Source organism: Glycine soja, chromosome 6 (assembly GCF_004193775.1).
Source record: "Glycine soja cultivar W05 chromosome 6, ASM419377v2, whole genome shotgun sequence".
In the NCBI taxonomy this organism is placed as follows: domain Eukaryota; kingdom Viridiplantae; phylum Streptophyta; class Magnoliopsida; order Fabales; family Fabaceae; genus Glycine; species Glycine soja.
The window spans coordinates 13,556,382-13,571,271 of NC_041007.1; the positions used below are offsets into that span (position 1 = coordinate 13,556,382).

Sequence of the window (14,890 nt, forward strand, 5' to 3'; positions counted from 1 at the left end):
ATCATTTTATAACATAATTGACCTATTGGTTAAAACATTATGTTAATAACCTGTTTCAATCCTGCATGCACCATTAATTTGTGAAACATTTTAAAAAAAATAATCCTTACTTAGATGCGCAAAGCAATTGCCCTTTTGGACCTATATTATTCAGTCCCTCCCATCATTGACCCAAAATCTTCTAGGAAAGTAGATAGGCTAAAATCCGTTTGTTAGGATTTATTTTGGTAGAGTTGATTTTAAAACACATTTATAGTCATATTGTGATCAGGGTGTAGAAATGCACCTCATTTAAGAAATTTATATGTAAGTATCTTAAATCCTTATACTATGCCCTCCTAATTTTATACTTAAAAGTTAAAACCCATTATCCTCAATTTTCTGTAACAGTTAAATAAAATGACCCAATTATATATATAAACTCAAAAGACTCAATTAAAAAAATATAATTTAAATACTTGGATTTATTGGATTAAGAGTTTAAAGAATTTTTTAATATAACAAATTTTGTGAATTTTAAAAAACTTTATAAGAATGTAACGACTTTTAATATTTTTTTTAAAATACTTTTATGATTTGGATTTTATAATTTAAATTTTAATGAATTTATAACACATAAGTTTATAAGATTTGGAAGAATTTTATATATTTACAAAATTTTAAAGAATTTCATGAATTCATTCAATTTAATTTTTGAACATAATAAATCTTATTCCATCAACGATTGAAGCTAATAAATTAAGTTTTCCTATAAGTTTTAAAGCTATTGAAAAAGTCAATAAAAAATTTCTGTTGACTATTGAAGCCAGTTAAAATCAATTGCCAACGTGTATCTCAATACCCAATAAATCTTCTAATGGACAAAATCATGATAACAAAAGCAAAATTGGTTTTACTGCAACTCTCCTCTCACATGATTCAATTTCAATTAGCCTTAATGGAGCAATGTGACTCAACTAATTAGAATACGTGAGTAAAAATTAAAACCAACCACAAAATACAATTGGCTTAAAAATATTGGCTTCATGAAAAACAAAAGAATTAAGTACTTAAATGAATCCGATTCAATAACGATTACGTGAAATTGGAAGAAAAATTATTCAAAATAATAAAAAGTCTTTTCATTTTATGTTGTTACGGAGAAGCAAGAGAAAGGAGAAACAGCCATGACAGATGTACATTAACATGTGATTATTGAAGGTTAGCAGGAAGATTATGAAGTGCTATACATGTTTATATTTTTTTTAACAAAGATCAAAACATTAATATATAAGAAACGTAAAATGCCATGTACAAGTCGTACCAAGCCATTTACACGAACCATTACATCAACAATCCCATAGCACCGAGTGGAGCTATTGGACCCAAAGTCTGCACATTAACAATTACAAAAACCAGAACCATAAAACTTGCTATATATCAGACCATGACAGAAACCGTATCAAACATGCTTCGCGAACAAGGTCCCTTTGATACAAGTTGAATGCAACATCAATGTTTATATTGTCTTTAAAAAAAGAAAGAGAAGGAATTATGAGTAATGTGAGAAAAAAAAAGAATTTAATAAAATTACAAGAATTTTTGTCGGATTATTTGATATATTTTTTTTTATTGAAAAACTATAAAATCCATCGAAATTTACACTAAAAAATAATCTATCAAAATCTTTATATTTTTTAATATCAAAAAACTTTTTTTAGTTATAAAATATCTTAATTGAATATTACTAAATTTCATTGCAATCTTTAAAAAAATCCTAATAATCCTAATTGAATATCAAAAGGCTTATTTATATCATTAAAAAGCCTTAATTGAATATCTCAAGACTTTTTTTATAAATTTTTTTTCAAAATCCTAATCTAATACACCTCTTAGTTAAAAATTATCAAATAATTAGTAATTTATCCTAAAATAAACTTTGTCCTTAATTTCTGCCTGGCATTTGGGTGACGGGTAGGACGGTGGGTCACATCACAGACCACATGATTAAATTTAAAATTCAAAATATTACATCAAAGAAAAGAAAGACAAAACGCCAAAAACAATCCACCGTGTTGAAACTCCGTTGCCAACCATATAAGCGGGACCACCCTAACTAACAAAATACACAGCAATAATATCATCATGAAACCAGTAACTTTCCTTTCAAAAGTATCAATATCTTTATAAAGAAATGAAAACGTGATTAGGAGAACAAAAAACAAATCAATGTTTACCAAAACATTAAACCTTATAGTCACACAATAGATACAATCAAATTATTAATCCAAAAAGATAACTCCTTATTCTAACTGTCAACTACTATCAGAACAGGCACTCTTAAACAAGAAATCTATAATGTATTGATGCCATCATGATTCATGATCTTGATTTTCAAAATTTGTGAGCTAAGTCACAGATTCTGGCATATGTAGTAAACAAAGAAAACAACTCCTACAGCATAGGGAAAAAGTGTATACCATAAGAGCAATAAAGCTGCAAAAAGGACATTAAATGATCTAATGAATGGTCTGAGAAAAACAAAATCAAATTTACAATGTCAACAAAAACCAGCATCTCAATTTCCAACCCCACCTATGAACACTTGCAAGTATAGACCAAAATATGTAAAGAATCCTAATTGCCTCAGAAAAACTGTTATAACTGCTATGCTACCAAGGTTTAAGGTCCCCCACAGGGCCAGCAGTCCAATTCAAAGCCTTCTCCCCTGGTTTCAAGAATATGCTTCTGTCGTGCGGCAATTTACGCGCAAGGCCATTTAAAACTTGATGGAAAGCATCTCCCGGTTGCGCTGGTTGTGGGAACAGCATAGCTTGCTTCATTGAAGGATTGGCAAGCAATCTCTGTTTCCTTAAGATAACTTCTGGTGGAATAGACGTGAGTATAGTATCTAACTGAGGGACATCCTTCTCATCAACAAATACCCCTATCTCTTCCCATGGGATTGCATCAGCAAATGGCAAAACAATATCGTCTGCAATGATAACTGGGATGCAGCCAAATACCACAGCTTCAACCAGTCTTGGGCTCCAAGGGGCCCATCCAAGTGGACACAGACAGAACACAGCTCGTTGCATGTCCTCGTAGTATGTTGTTGGATGCTCTGTGGAAATGTCAAACAGTGGATTGTCCTTAAAGTTCTCCCACACTGCTGCTCTGGCACCTCTGTAAGATACAAAAGTACAGTAAGTTTGAGCTTTCAGGATCATTTATTGTTATTCGTTTTGGTATGAAAGCATCAAGACATGGAACCAAACTTCATGCATGCTTATATTATTTGGTTTTTGGTCAGAATATTAGAAAGAACCAATTAGGCCGTGAATGTAGTTAATCTAATTATGCTTGACTAGTTTCAATAACTTCTTAATACCATAATTATATAAAGAGGTACCTCAAGATTTGGTCAAATTCATTTTAGTACCAGCACTTTAAAAATGGTGGTTTTAATCCTCATATTTCTCAAATATGTCATCTGTAACCCTATGCTTCATTTTGACTTGACCAGGAATGAAATCCACCACATTTCTAGAAATACAAGGATCAAAACCACTGTTTTTAAAAATATCGGAATTGAAACTAATTATCCCCAAATTTTGAACCTTAAACAAATTTTACCCTTATATAAATTTTAAGTCAGAGTGCTCCTTGTATTTTGAACAAAAGAATGCAAGTTAGTGGTCTGAAGCAGACATGCTGCAAAAATAAAGGAAAAGCCTCACATATCCACCCCTCTTTAAATTTGTGGGTTGTAATAAATAAGACATACCTTGCATAGTATCCACCTTCGGGGTCATTTCCAACATCATAAAACAGTCCTCGGAAGTAAACAAAAATGGACCTGGGAGTCTTTTCAGGAATTAGGTGTGTGTGCATTTTCTGTGGTGGAGCATACGGAGGAATGGTGATTGAGCCCTCTTTCAAGCACACATGATTCCTCTGTCCAAATGTTTGAACCAAGGTAGCACGCTGAAGCAATGGAAGAATTCCTCTTTCAATTGCTTTCTCTTCCTGGAACAAAAAAACATGATAAAAGTGCATGTTACAATATCCATGTACATCTTTAATAGTGGAATCCATGGTCCTTGTCACCAAAAACCACAAAATTTGTTTGAATTCTTAAAAGAACTAATAGTGATTTAAATAACAAAATTAAAATGGTACACTAAAGTTCTTACTTGATAATGGAAGCATGCCCCAAAGTCATGAGGGGTCACAAAGAAATGATCTGCCCCTTCTGTCCTGTTCCAATAAGGCCAGTTTGAAGAAATAAGCTGTATGGCACTTCTCATCATTCGTGGTGACTTGAAAGGTAAAGGAAGGCCATTTGGTGTCAAGTCACAGGTGGTGTAGACAGGGGTATAAAACCAATCAGCTTCTTCAGGATTAAGGGTTCGGACAGGGCTAGATAAGAGAAAACGGTGCATAAAGATCTCAGCAGCAAACATATGATTGAGGCATCTAGGGTCCTTTTGCAGAATTTTCTTATTATATTTGCTTGGAAGTTCATAAACAAAAACCTTCAACCTTCCCACTGGATCATCTTCTAATACATCACCAGCACTACCTACATTTGGTTCAACCACAACATGCTTAGTAGTCTCATTTTTTTATTTAACTATAATATATTTTGAAATAAACCACAGAATTTAGAGACTTGTATTTGACTCCAATTTATCTCCAGGGTCCTGAATCATAATTGGTTAATGCAAGTCATTGAGAAATAATAGAGAAGACCACTTATTAACCCCTTAAATTCCAAGCAACCAGAGTATACGACATTAAGTGTATGTATTATCATACTTTTATATAAAAACTCTTTTACCATACTCACATTCCAGCTTCCTCAGTGAATTTTAATCCAACATATGCTACTTCCTCACAATCAGTTTACCATTATGGTGAATTGATTTTCATTTTTAACTACTTCATAACATTTAAGTATCTACACAGTTAGGAAGCAGCATCTATATATAGTGATAGTAAATGCATATAGAATACACTTATTTTCTTTCTCCTAGCTGGCTGCAAAAAAAGGACTAAGGTACTATTAGGTTTGAATTAATGATTCTCATTCAAATCTTATTAACCATTAATGAATAAGGTATACTACAGAGTTTCAAACTTTAATTTAATCTACATTAAATTATTAGAAACACAAAAGACTTTTTATTTTATTGCAATTCTATAGCAGAAAAGAAAGGGAAATAGTGACAAGCTTATGTTTTAATTCCGGTATCAAAATTGAAACTCAAAAGCCTAGGAGAGAACCTTTTATATGATTCAGGAAATCCCCAAATTCAAAATGACAATAACTTTATGATATATCTGATTAATCAAGTAGCATATAACTTTTACTTCATTCACCCCTACCTTTAAAGATAAAGAATGCTTGAAAAAAGCATCACTTCAATAATAATTTAAAATGACAATGACTCACTTCACTCTTTTCCAAATCAAGTAATAGATAACACACCAAAGGCTATAGGCATAACAACCTATTTATCTTCTTGGGTGAGTTTGGGTATCAAGGAAGCAGGGACCTAACAATATGTTTCTAAGATACTCTAAATACATTTTCATACATTCATCAGAAATCTATCTTTTGCAAGCAATATCTCTTAAATTGTCCACTATAATATCTATGCTTCTTCCAACCTCTTAAGCTTTACTAATATTGGACCGTGGGAAATTCGTCAAAAATGAAGAGAGCAACAACAGAAAACACAAGATCAAACCAACTGGTATTTCCTCCTCCTCCTCCTCCTCATACTATATACAAAGTATTGCACTACTAGTAAAGTTCAGAAGCAGGGCATGACTTAAAAGAAGCCACAAAGGTCATCAAGATCTCCTGTCAATCCATATAACCTGACCAAAGTGAAAATTGACTATAACACGACCCTAAACTGATACATAACCCCTTCAAATCCTTGGACCAATTTCAATACATAGTATATTGTATCTGTTCCTAGACCCTCATATTGCAGACAAGCAACTGTTCTAGCATTGCCATATATTACAACATAAACAGCTACACAACATCAGTCCTTGAAATCGATTATACTACAAACGCACCCTCAAAATATCTAAATAGCAGGTTTCATACTTCCAAATTTCTCATTATAAGAATCAAAGTCACTGCACGCAATGATCAAGAACCAACATTCTGTGATTCAAATACAGAATCGAAAAACAACATCTCCAAAACAAGTCAACAACTTATGTAACAAATATTTTCCAAATAAACTTCAAACCAAAGTAGATCTTTAGCTAAATCCACTCTCACAACCCACAAAAACACACCACTGAAAATCATAAGCAATACACAAAATGGTCAAAAACCAACATGACAGCTAACCGGAATGAAATTCACCACGACTGAAATCTAAGACCCAAAAAATCAACAGAAGAAAACCAAATCAATCCAATCAACAGAACATGAGATACATCGAACTCAGAAAGAATCTGATGAAACAAATTGAAAAAAAAAATCAAACTTTGAAGAAACCCCACCTGAAATTCTCTCAGTAGGTTGATGTCGACCCAGCTCCACAGCCCCAATTGCAAAAACGGAAGCAGCACAAAGAAGACCAAGTAAACCCACTTTCCAAAAAACCATTTTTTTTTCTTCCTTCTATTTTGCTGACCCCAGAAACTCTTTGATCCGATTATGCAACTGCAAACAGAAAGAGCTGAGATTATAAGGCAAAAGGAGAAGTCAATTGTGGTCAGCAGAAGAAGAAGGTGAGGATGGAGATGGTTAAAACGTCACAAGGCGAAGTGGTTGTGAGAGATTTCTTAGAAGTGGATCATCTGGAAGAAAGGGAAATGGGTTCTTCTCTCTCAGCAACAATGAGAGAGACAGATAGATATATGAATATTATTATTTGAAGGAAGGGACCAAAAGAGAATGGATTTGCTTTGAAGAAATAGAGACAGAGTGAAAGAAACAATTGTTGAAGGTTGAAGAAGAAAGCCCTTGCTTTTGCCAATTTACCAAAAGAAAAAATTGCTGGTTAAGTCCGGTTTTCTTTATTTGCGGTTTGATGAGAGGTCTATCTCAGAATACCATATAGGCACCAAAATTCAACTACGTCACGCTGTTGAGTTCCACTATTACTTCAACATTGTTGCTTTTCCTTTTAAGTTTTAACCCGTGCCATCATCCAAGCAGTACCACGTTCTTACATATTTTTTTGGGTGAGTAAGAGCAGAGTATTCCGTAACTCATTGAATCCAATATTAATCTCAAAAACTAATCTCATTCACACTAAATATTTATTAATGATTCAAAAAAAAAATTACACATATCAATTACATTTCGCTTTGAAATTTTATACCACTACCAAACTATGTCTCCCCTTGATGGAGAGAAAGTAAAACTGATTTCGATTAAAATTGGATTTTAAGTAAAGTAACTTATGTGCGGATGATTTTGTCTTAAAGTAATTAATGTAATTTTTTATCTCGTGTAAAAGTTGTTTCTTTTTTATGATTTTTAGTCTAACCGAGAATTAAAGATAAAATCAATTTTATCTAATAAAAATCAAACATTTTATATTTTTATCAAAAACAATTTTAATCGATGACAAAATTAATTCACTTTATTTCCACTTGTAATAATTGTTGAATTCAACCTTATAAAAAGTGAGTAAAATTGTGACAAAAAAACAAATTATGAAAACCAGAAGAAAAGTAGTGCATGCATTTCCTAGACTAGAACTACATTTCATTTTATTTTATTTAAGAAAAACATAGTTGAATAGGAAAAATTAACCCATTGGATCATTTTTATTTTTTATTTTAGGTTTTTAAAGATTTTAGCCTAATTTTAAATCTCTTTATTTTTTTCTGTCATTCACACTTTAATTTAATTTTTTCCACTCTTATGAAAAGTATTACTTTTTTATTTATATTTCTCATATTTTGAATTATTTAGGCATATTAACTGTTCACTAGGTCCTAATGACAAGAAATTGAGATAAATGAATGAGAACTTACTATCAATCCTTTTTACTGTCACTAGACATACAAAAATTTAGGCAAATTAAATACACGTTTGTAATTCGTTATTGTATGTTGAAATTCACAAAAATACTTCTCAAACTTTAATTCAAATATAGCCTAACTTGCCAACTTGTCATAAATGGAATTAACTGTATTAGAAAAATTATAGATGAACAGAAAATATGCTAATAAATACTTAGTGAGAGATAAAAGTGGAAAAGTTTAAGTTTTATAGGTAATGTGATTGACATATAAAGATAAATGATAGGTGTTTATAGGTATACGTATAAAAAATATAAATGTTTATGTATCATTACTTTTTTTTTTATAAGTTCAGAACAGGTTAAGAAGAGTTTATCAACTTTGTCATCTTTAAAAAAAATTATTATTGTCATCATCTAAATTAAAAGTTTATTGATTTGAATCTCGTTATTAGGTGTATAAAAATATATAAGAGTTCATACATTATTATTTATTTTTACAGGTTTGGAGCATGTTAAGAAGAGTATATCAGTTATGGCATTTAAAAAAATATTATTGTCATCATCTAAATTAAAAGTTTATTTATTTGAATCTCGTTATTAACTTTTTTATTCAATTTGTTACTCTAACTTTCAATTTTGTAGCATGTTTGTCCTTCAACTACAATTATAATAATATCAGAATTTACAGATAATTTGTCGTAATCTCTCCAAAAATTTAGTTTATCTAAAAAAATTGGTTACCCGCCCTCCATTCTTTTCTTTCTGTTTTCAGCGTAAATTAGGTTATTTCATTAGAAGATAAGGATGGAAGCTGAGGCGGTAAAACCTTAATTTCAAACGGTCATTTTTTCTCTTTTTTTTAAAAAAAAATTATTGAAATTAATTGAAGACGTTTTCTAGACATTTGAATATTTGATTATGACTGATATTTTATATATATATATATATATATATATATATATATATATATATATATATATATATATATATGCTGCACAAAAAATTATTTAACTTCCATTCAAAGTTTGCAAAAAAAATTTTAGAAGATTAAAAAGATCCCTTGAGTGTCCCACTGTTATGTCATAATAGATTCAAACACTTGTCTCAGATTGACTTCGAGATGATAATTGTTCTAGTGAATAACTAAACAAAATAGATTAAATTAAAGAAAATATAAAATAGATAGCTGTGACATAGAAGAGAACAAAACTCTCTCTATATATATATAAAGTTGATTTCATTAGTTAAAATAAACAAATAAAAAAGTTCGATTCAAGAATAATTTTCATCAAAAATAAATTTTGAGCAGCTATCTTTTATTTTATTTTTTTCTTATTATGATTACTGAAATTGATTATGAATGGGTTCGAATTCCCTTAATCACTTTATGTACCCCAAAAAAAATATTATGGGTTCCTTAAAATATGAATTGTGGCATATTATAAAATTAGTACGTTTTCAAAAGATTAATTGATTCATTATTCGTGACTTGGTTTCTTGTTATTTTGTCACGAACAAATTATCCATATTTTGATAATAACTGACCGAAATTATTTGGTTTTTCTTCTTGCCATTAATGTGCAATCTTTACCATAAAATTTTGTCACGTTTCACGATCTATACATAGATAATGAAATAGATCAAGATGACTCAATTCATTACTCTACTTGTTTGTTAGGTTTGGCGTCCTTAAAAAAATAACGCACGTTGATTAAAACTAAAAAAAAAATGATCTTATATATCATTTAATTATAATTCTGATGGAACTAGTCCACCATCGATGTGAATAGTGGCAGATCCAAAAATATTTTTTAGTGGAGAAAAAAAATTGCAACATTTTTTTTTTCAAAATTCAAAATACATATATTGTTACAAATTATCATTGTTGTTTCCACATTTTCATATTTTAAAAATGTTGTATGATTTTTTTGTCAGTGTTATAAAAGAATAAAAAAAATAAAGTGATAAAATTAATAACAATTTATTTTTTCTTGTATCTCTTATAATTGTTACATTCATTTAAAAAAATTGTCTTATGAGACAACAATAATTTTTTTATGGGACAAAAATAAAATTTATTTTTTGGATATAATAAGGGGGCCTAACCCAAATTACAACCCCACTTTGTGCAGAAACAAAATACCTACAAACTCCTAAATTAGACATGAATCCTCCTATCCATAAACCATGCTCATTTTTTAAAACTCCCCCACGTGAGACTTCGTAATGACCCATTCTAACTGACTCATCCACATTAACTTTAACCCAACCTTCCTCTAGAGTTGTCCATCTAATTTGCTTATAATCAAAACATACATGTCTATGGGAAAATTCTTTCTATTACTTTCCTTACTTTTACAACAAGCAGCAAACTAGGCTGCACACCCTCAAAAACTTTCATATTTCTCAATTTTCATATACTCCAAAGAGAACACCAAATCAAATGAGCCAGTCCAAAAATTTAATATCAGCATTTGGAATCAAATTAGATGAAAATCAATCAAAAATAAAATTTATTAGGCATATGAAAAAAAAAACCTTGTGGGTACAATTAACCCTTGTTTATAATACCTTTTTTTTATTTCATATAATACCTTTTTTTTTTTATTTCACCCTTGTTTATACATGAGGATTATATAATTTTCTTGCTTACACATTACATTTTTTTCTTTACTATTTATTTTTCTATTACTATTTCTATCAAACGAAACATTTCTAAGATTCACTTTATTTCTCATTATCTTTGTCTACTATATTTCTCTGTTTTGTATTTTCATTCATTCTATTTCGTTTCCTGATGCCATACAAATGATTGATAATTAATTCAATTCTAAATGATACTTCTTTTGTTATTTGTTGTACTACGTTAATTCTTTATAGAAATAAGAAAAAATTATTAAATTAAGGAAATAGAGTAATAATTTTATGAAATTAAATTTGTCATCATTAATTTATTTATAAATTTTATTGTTCATTATTAATATTATATATGAGATATAAATAAAAATAATAATTTTACATTAAAGAACTAAAATGATAATTTTTATTATTATTTTTCTTCTTACAAAATAATAATTATAGGATGGAGGGAGTAGAAAACAATTGATTAATGATCACTAAAACAAAAAATTAAAGTACTTTTCCAAAGCAATAAAGATAAAATTAATTAACAATGATTAAATTAAGAACTAAATTTGTTTTCACGTAATATAAAAAATTAAAACTGTATTAATTGAATTATTTTTAATACTACCAATTTGATGATATGGTGATACTAGGCTCCCTGATCTGTTGATTGTCAAAACCAACTGACTTACCTTGCTGGAAGTTTTGGAGCATCTGCTACCAAGTGCGAAGCTGTGGCATTTATTTTAGTGGAAGGCCATGGTGTGATCTGTCAGCTTCATGCATTCACACTTAACAGGGTAGATGATAAATGCATCGGATATTATGACCCAAACCAAACCTCATGCAACCATAAAATAAAGAATTAAGACCCACCAATGATGCTCTAATTAATTACTGTTTTAGTTGTTAAATTTAGGGAGTGTATTATTTTTTATTCCTGAGCTTTAAAAATGTTTTTTTTTTTGTGTTTAGAATTTTAATAAATCGTTTTTCCTTGACATAATAAATTAATATTTTATGTCAATTTTTAACACTTTGTTATGAATTTTCAATATTTTGTATCTGTTTTAAAATGTAAATTTGAAATAAATCGTATTATGATTTAATTCGGAAAATTAATTTTTTTTTGTCAAATTAGTTTTTATAACTTTTAAAATAAGTATAGAAATTGGTCTTTCATATCAAAATTAATTTTAAACAAAATATAATTAATGTTTTAGTCTTTGAATTTTGAATTTTAGGTGTGTATATCTTTTTTAGTCTTTAAAATTTAAAATTGTTTTTTCTCAAATTTTGATAATTTTTTTTAAATATGACATAATAAATTGATATTTTATGACGATTTTTAGTTACCATTAATTAATTTTTATTTTTCAGCGACTTAAAATTGTATTTGTCCCAAAGTGTTAAAAATCATCACAAAGTGTTAAAAATGTTATTTAGTATCAATTTACTATTTTAGGGATTAAAAAAATTAATTTGTCAAAATTCAAGAACTAAAACAATAATTAAACATTTTTTTCTTCCTTAAATCTATTTTTGTCATTGTAATTTTATGATTATATAATTTTTTTTCCAAAAAAATTATTATATATTTAATCCTCATATTTTAAAAAGTTAATAATTTTAATTTACTATTAATCTACTACTAATTTTTAATTAAGATCTTAATTTTTTTTAATTGAATCTCTGAACTTCTTTTTAATTAGATCCCTCAAACTAATTAAAAACAAATACAAGTCTAGAGACCTAACTAGAAAATAACAATTTAGGGATTTAATTAAAAAATATCACAGTTCAAAGAGCTAATTAAACATGACTAACTTATACACGGTTGATAATTTTTAATTAGATTCTTGAATTATTTGTGGTTTTAAATCAGATAACTAAACTATTTTTTTTCAATTCAATATTGAAACTTATTTTTTAAGTAGGTTCTTATAGAATTTATTTAAAAATGAAATACACAGAGATCAAATTAAAAAAGAATAGATATCTAATAAAAATTATTAAAAGTTCATGGCCTTATACATTAATTTATTTTTTTAAAAGTTAATATTAATTATTAATTTATTAGCAGGATAGATTCAAACTCTCTAGGCATTATTTTATTTTTCTTCCTTAAACCACCAAACAATTCTTATAATTTATATTAATTTCTTTTTTAAAGAACAGTATGAATAAGAAAAACAAACGTTAACGACTATTTATGATTATGCAGTAAAATAAACATTTATGATTACATTATAGTGTAACTTTTGTTTTACATTCTAAAAGTCGGTATTGAACGGTTTTCGCGGCACAAGGCGTGGTGGAGAACGTCCCAGAGAAGAGGAGGAGCGCAGCAGAGAGGAATTCGAGGGAGCACTGAGAAAAGATGAGAACCGACGGGAATGCACCGCTGACGGCGGAGAACGCAACGAGAGTTATGGAGACGCTGCGCAGGGTGTCCTTCGCCGGAGTGGCTTCCAATTGGGCTACTCGAGATCCTGATGATCGTTGGGTCGATTGGGCTACTCGAGATCCTGATGATCGTTGGGTCGATCAGCTTCGCAGATTGAGACAATCCTCGAACACTTGAATGAAAATTAGATACTCAATTAAGTGTCATGTTCTTTTCGTTCCCGTTTTGAAATTGTTACACATCCTAAATATTTGTTTTGGTTGGATGAACATTTAGAATTTTGTGCTCGAAATAAAATTTTGTTTGAAATTTTGGATCTTAGAAACAAGGTGCAAACTATGGTGGGGAAGTGAATTTCTTTGTGTTTGGTGGACAGGTTTTATAAAGCGACAATTCATCTAGATTTCACAGGTAAATTTTGCATCCACCGTATTCGATTATTCCTCCCTCAACCCACTTCTTTATGAATTTCACAAGTCAATCAACAATTTCTATCGATCCAAAAATTGAATTTGCGAATCGAAATTTGTAAATAAAAAGGTTGCAGGCGATAGATGAGGTTGAGGCGGCAAGGAGGGAGGCCCATGCGACGAGGGTTGTCTCTTCTCCCTCTTATTCTAACTCTCTTCTTCTCTGATCCACAACCTTAACTTCCTACTGCGTTCCGAGAAAGATGATGAGTTTTCTTCTACTTCTACCATTTCCAATCTTGTGAACTCTCAAAATCACCATTTTTCTTGTTAACGCACCCATGTTTAGTTAGTCGCACTTGTTCAGCTAGTGGGTACGAGTTTGTTTTCTTGCTTGTGCTTAGTACAACTAGCTATGGAAAATTTGCATCTCTAAATGATTAGTTTTCTCTTTTTTTTTTATGATTTTACTTTTTGGTTTTTACCTTTTTGGTTTTAGGTTCTGTCTTTTGGCTGAGTTTTTAACAACATAGGGGTGGGGGTAGCAGGTGGCGACTGTAGAGAAAGGAAGGAAAGAAAGTGATTTCCTGGAAAATAATCCAATGTGGTGGACTTAGAATATAGTTGTAGAAGCTAGATTAATCAAAAGCTCAATAAAACTTTTCTACCATACACAAAGAAATTCACTTCCCCACTATAGCTCGGGCCTAGAAACAATTGTGTTGAAATTCATTGCATGTTTGGTTACCAAGCATAATAGATTTTATTTCCTCTCTTCAGCCTTGTTGATTCTCAGATCTGATTTCAGAAAATAAAAAATCATGAAAGAAAATGATGAATAGATCTCTTCGATTAAACATTTTCAACCTTGTTCTTTTGGTTTTGAATCATATCTGTTTCAGATCTTTTGGAATTTCAGATTTGACTTAGATCTTTTTTGATTTTTATAAAGGTTGAATCATATTTGTTTTAAATTAGTTGTTGTAAATTCAGATTTGGCTTAGATGTCTTTAGTTTTGATGAAGATTGTTTATTTTGATAGTTTTTCTACTTGATTATCTTGCTAATTACGGTTTAATGAATTAATAACAGTGCCACGTCATTGAGTGCCCAACATTCGGCTTTTAACGGTCAATGCAAGCTACTTCACATAAGGAATGAAAATTATAATTTAATCTATAAATAACTTAAATCCACTTGCATTGTTATGTTACAACATTATATCTACAATCTCATTCCTCTTTTCCCAAATGTGTAAACAACTAAACACACACTAGATGGAATAAAAAAACAATTGAATGTATACGAAATTCAAGGAGGGCATTGCATAATGGAAGGATGAATCAATAATTGTGGCACAATCTGATTTTGAGATTTCAACTAATAAAAAAATATTAAGATTCATGAATCACGATTCACAACATGGTGGTTCACCGTAAAAATACTAAATCATTATT

General features: G+C 29.8%; 1 protein-coding gene across 1 annotated transcript; it reads right to left on the bottom strand.

The window, feature by feature from the left end:
* Window positions 1–2,319: 2,319 nt before the first annotated feature.
* LOC114415995 (probable beta-1,4-xylosyltransferase IRX10L) lies at window positions 2,320–7,065 on the bottom strand. The gene is made up of 4 exons (XM_028380873.1): window positions 6,514–7,065; window positions 4,176–4,564; window positions 3,767–4,008; window positions 2,320–3,165 (listed from the first exon to the last, which is right to left on the bottom strand). The coding sequence occupies exons 1-4, from the start codon at window positions 6,617–6,619 to the stop codon at window positions 2,652–2,654; spliced, it is 1,251 nt and encodes a 416-aa protein (XP_028236674.1). The 5' UTR covers window positions 6,620–7,065; the 3' UTR covers window positions 2,320–2,651.
* Between the last annotated feature and the right edge of the window lie 7,825 nt (window positions 7,066–14,890).

Coding starts and splice junctions, on each gene's coding strand:
- LOC114415995 (XM_028380873.1), bottom strand. CDS start 6,619: ATGGTTTTTTGGAAAGTGGGTTTACTTGGTCTTCTTTGTGCTGCTTCC. Junction 4,009..4,175: donor GGGCATGCTTCCATTATCAA/GTAAGAACTTTA, acceptor TTTTTGTTCCAG/GAAGAGAAAGCAATTGAAAG. Junction 3,166..3,766: donor GAAGGTGGATACTATGCAAG/GTATGTCTTATT, acceptor TGTATCTTACAG/AGGTGCCAGAGCAGCAGTGT.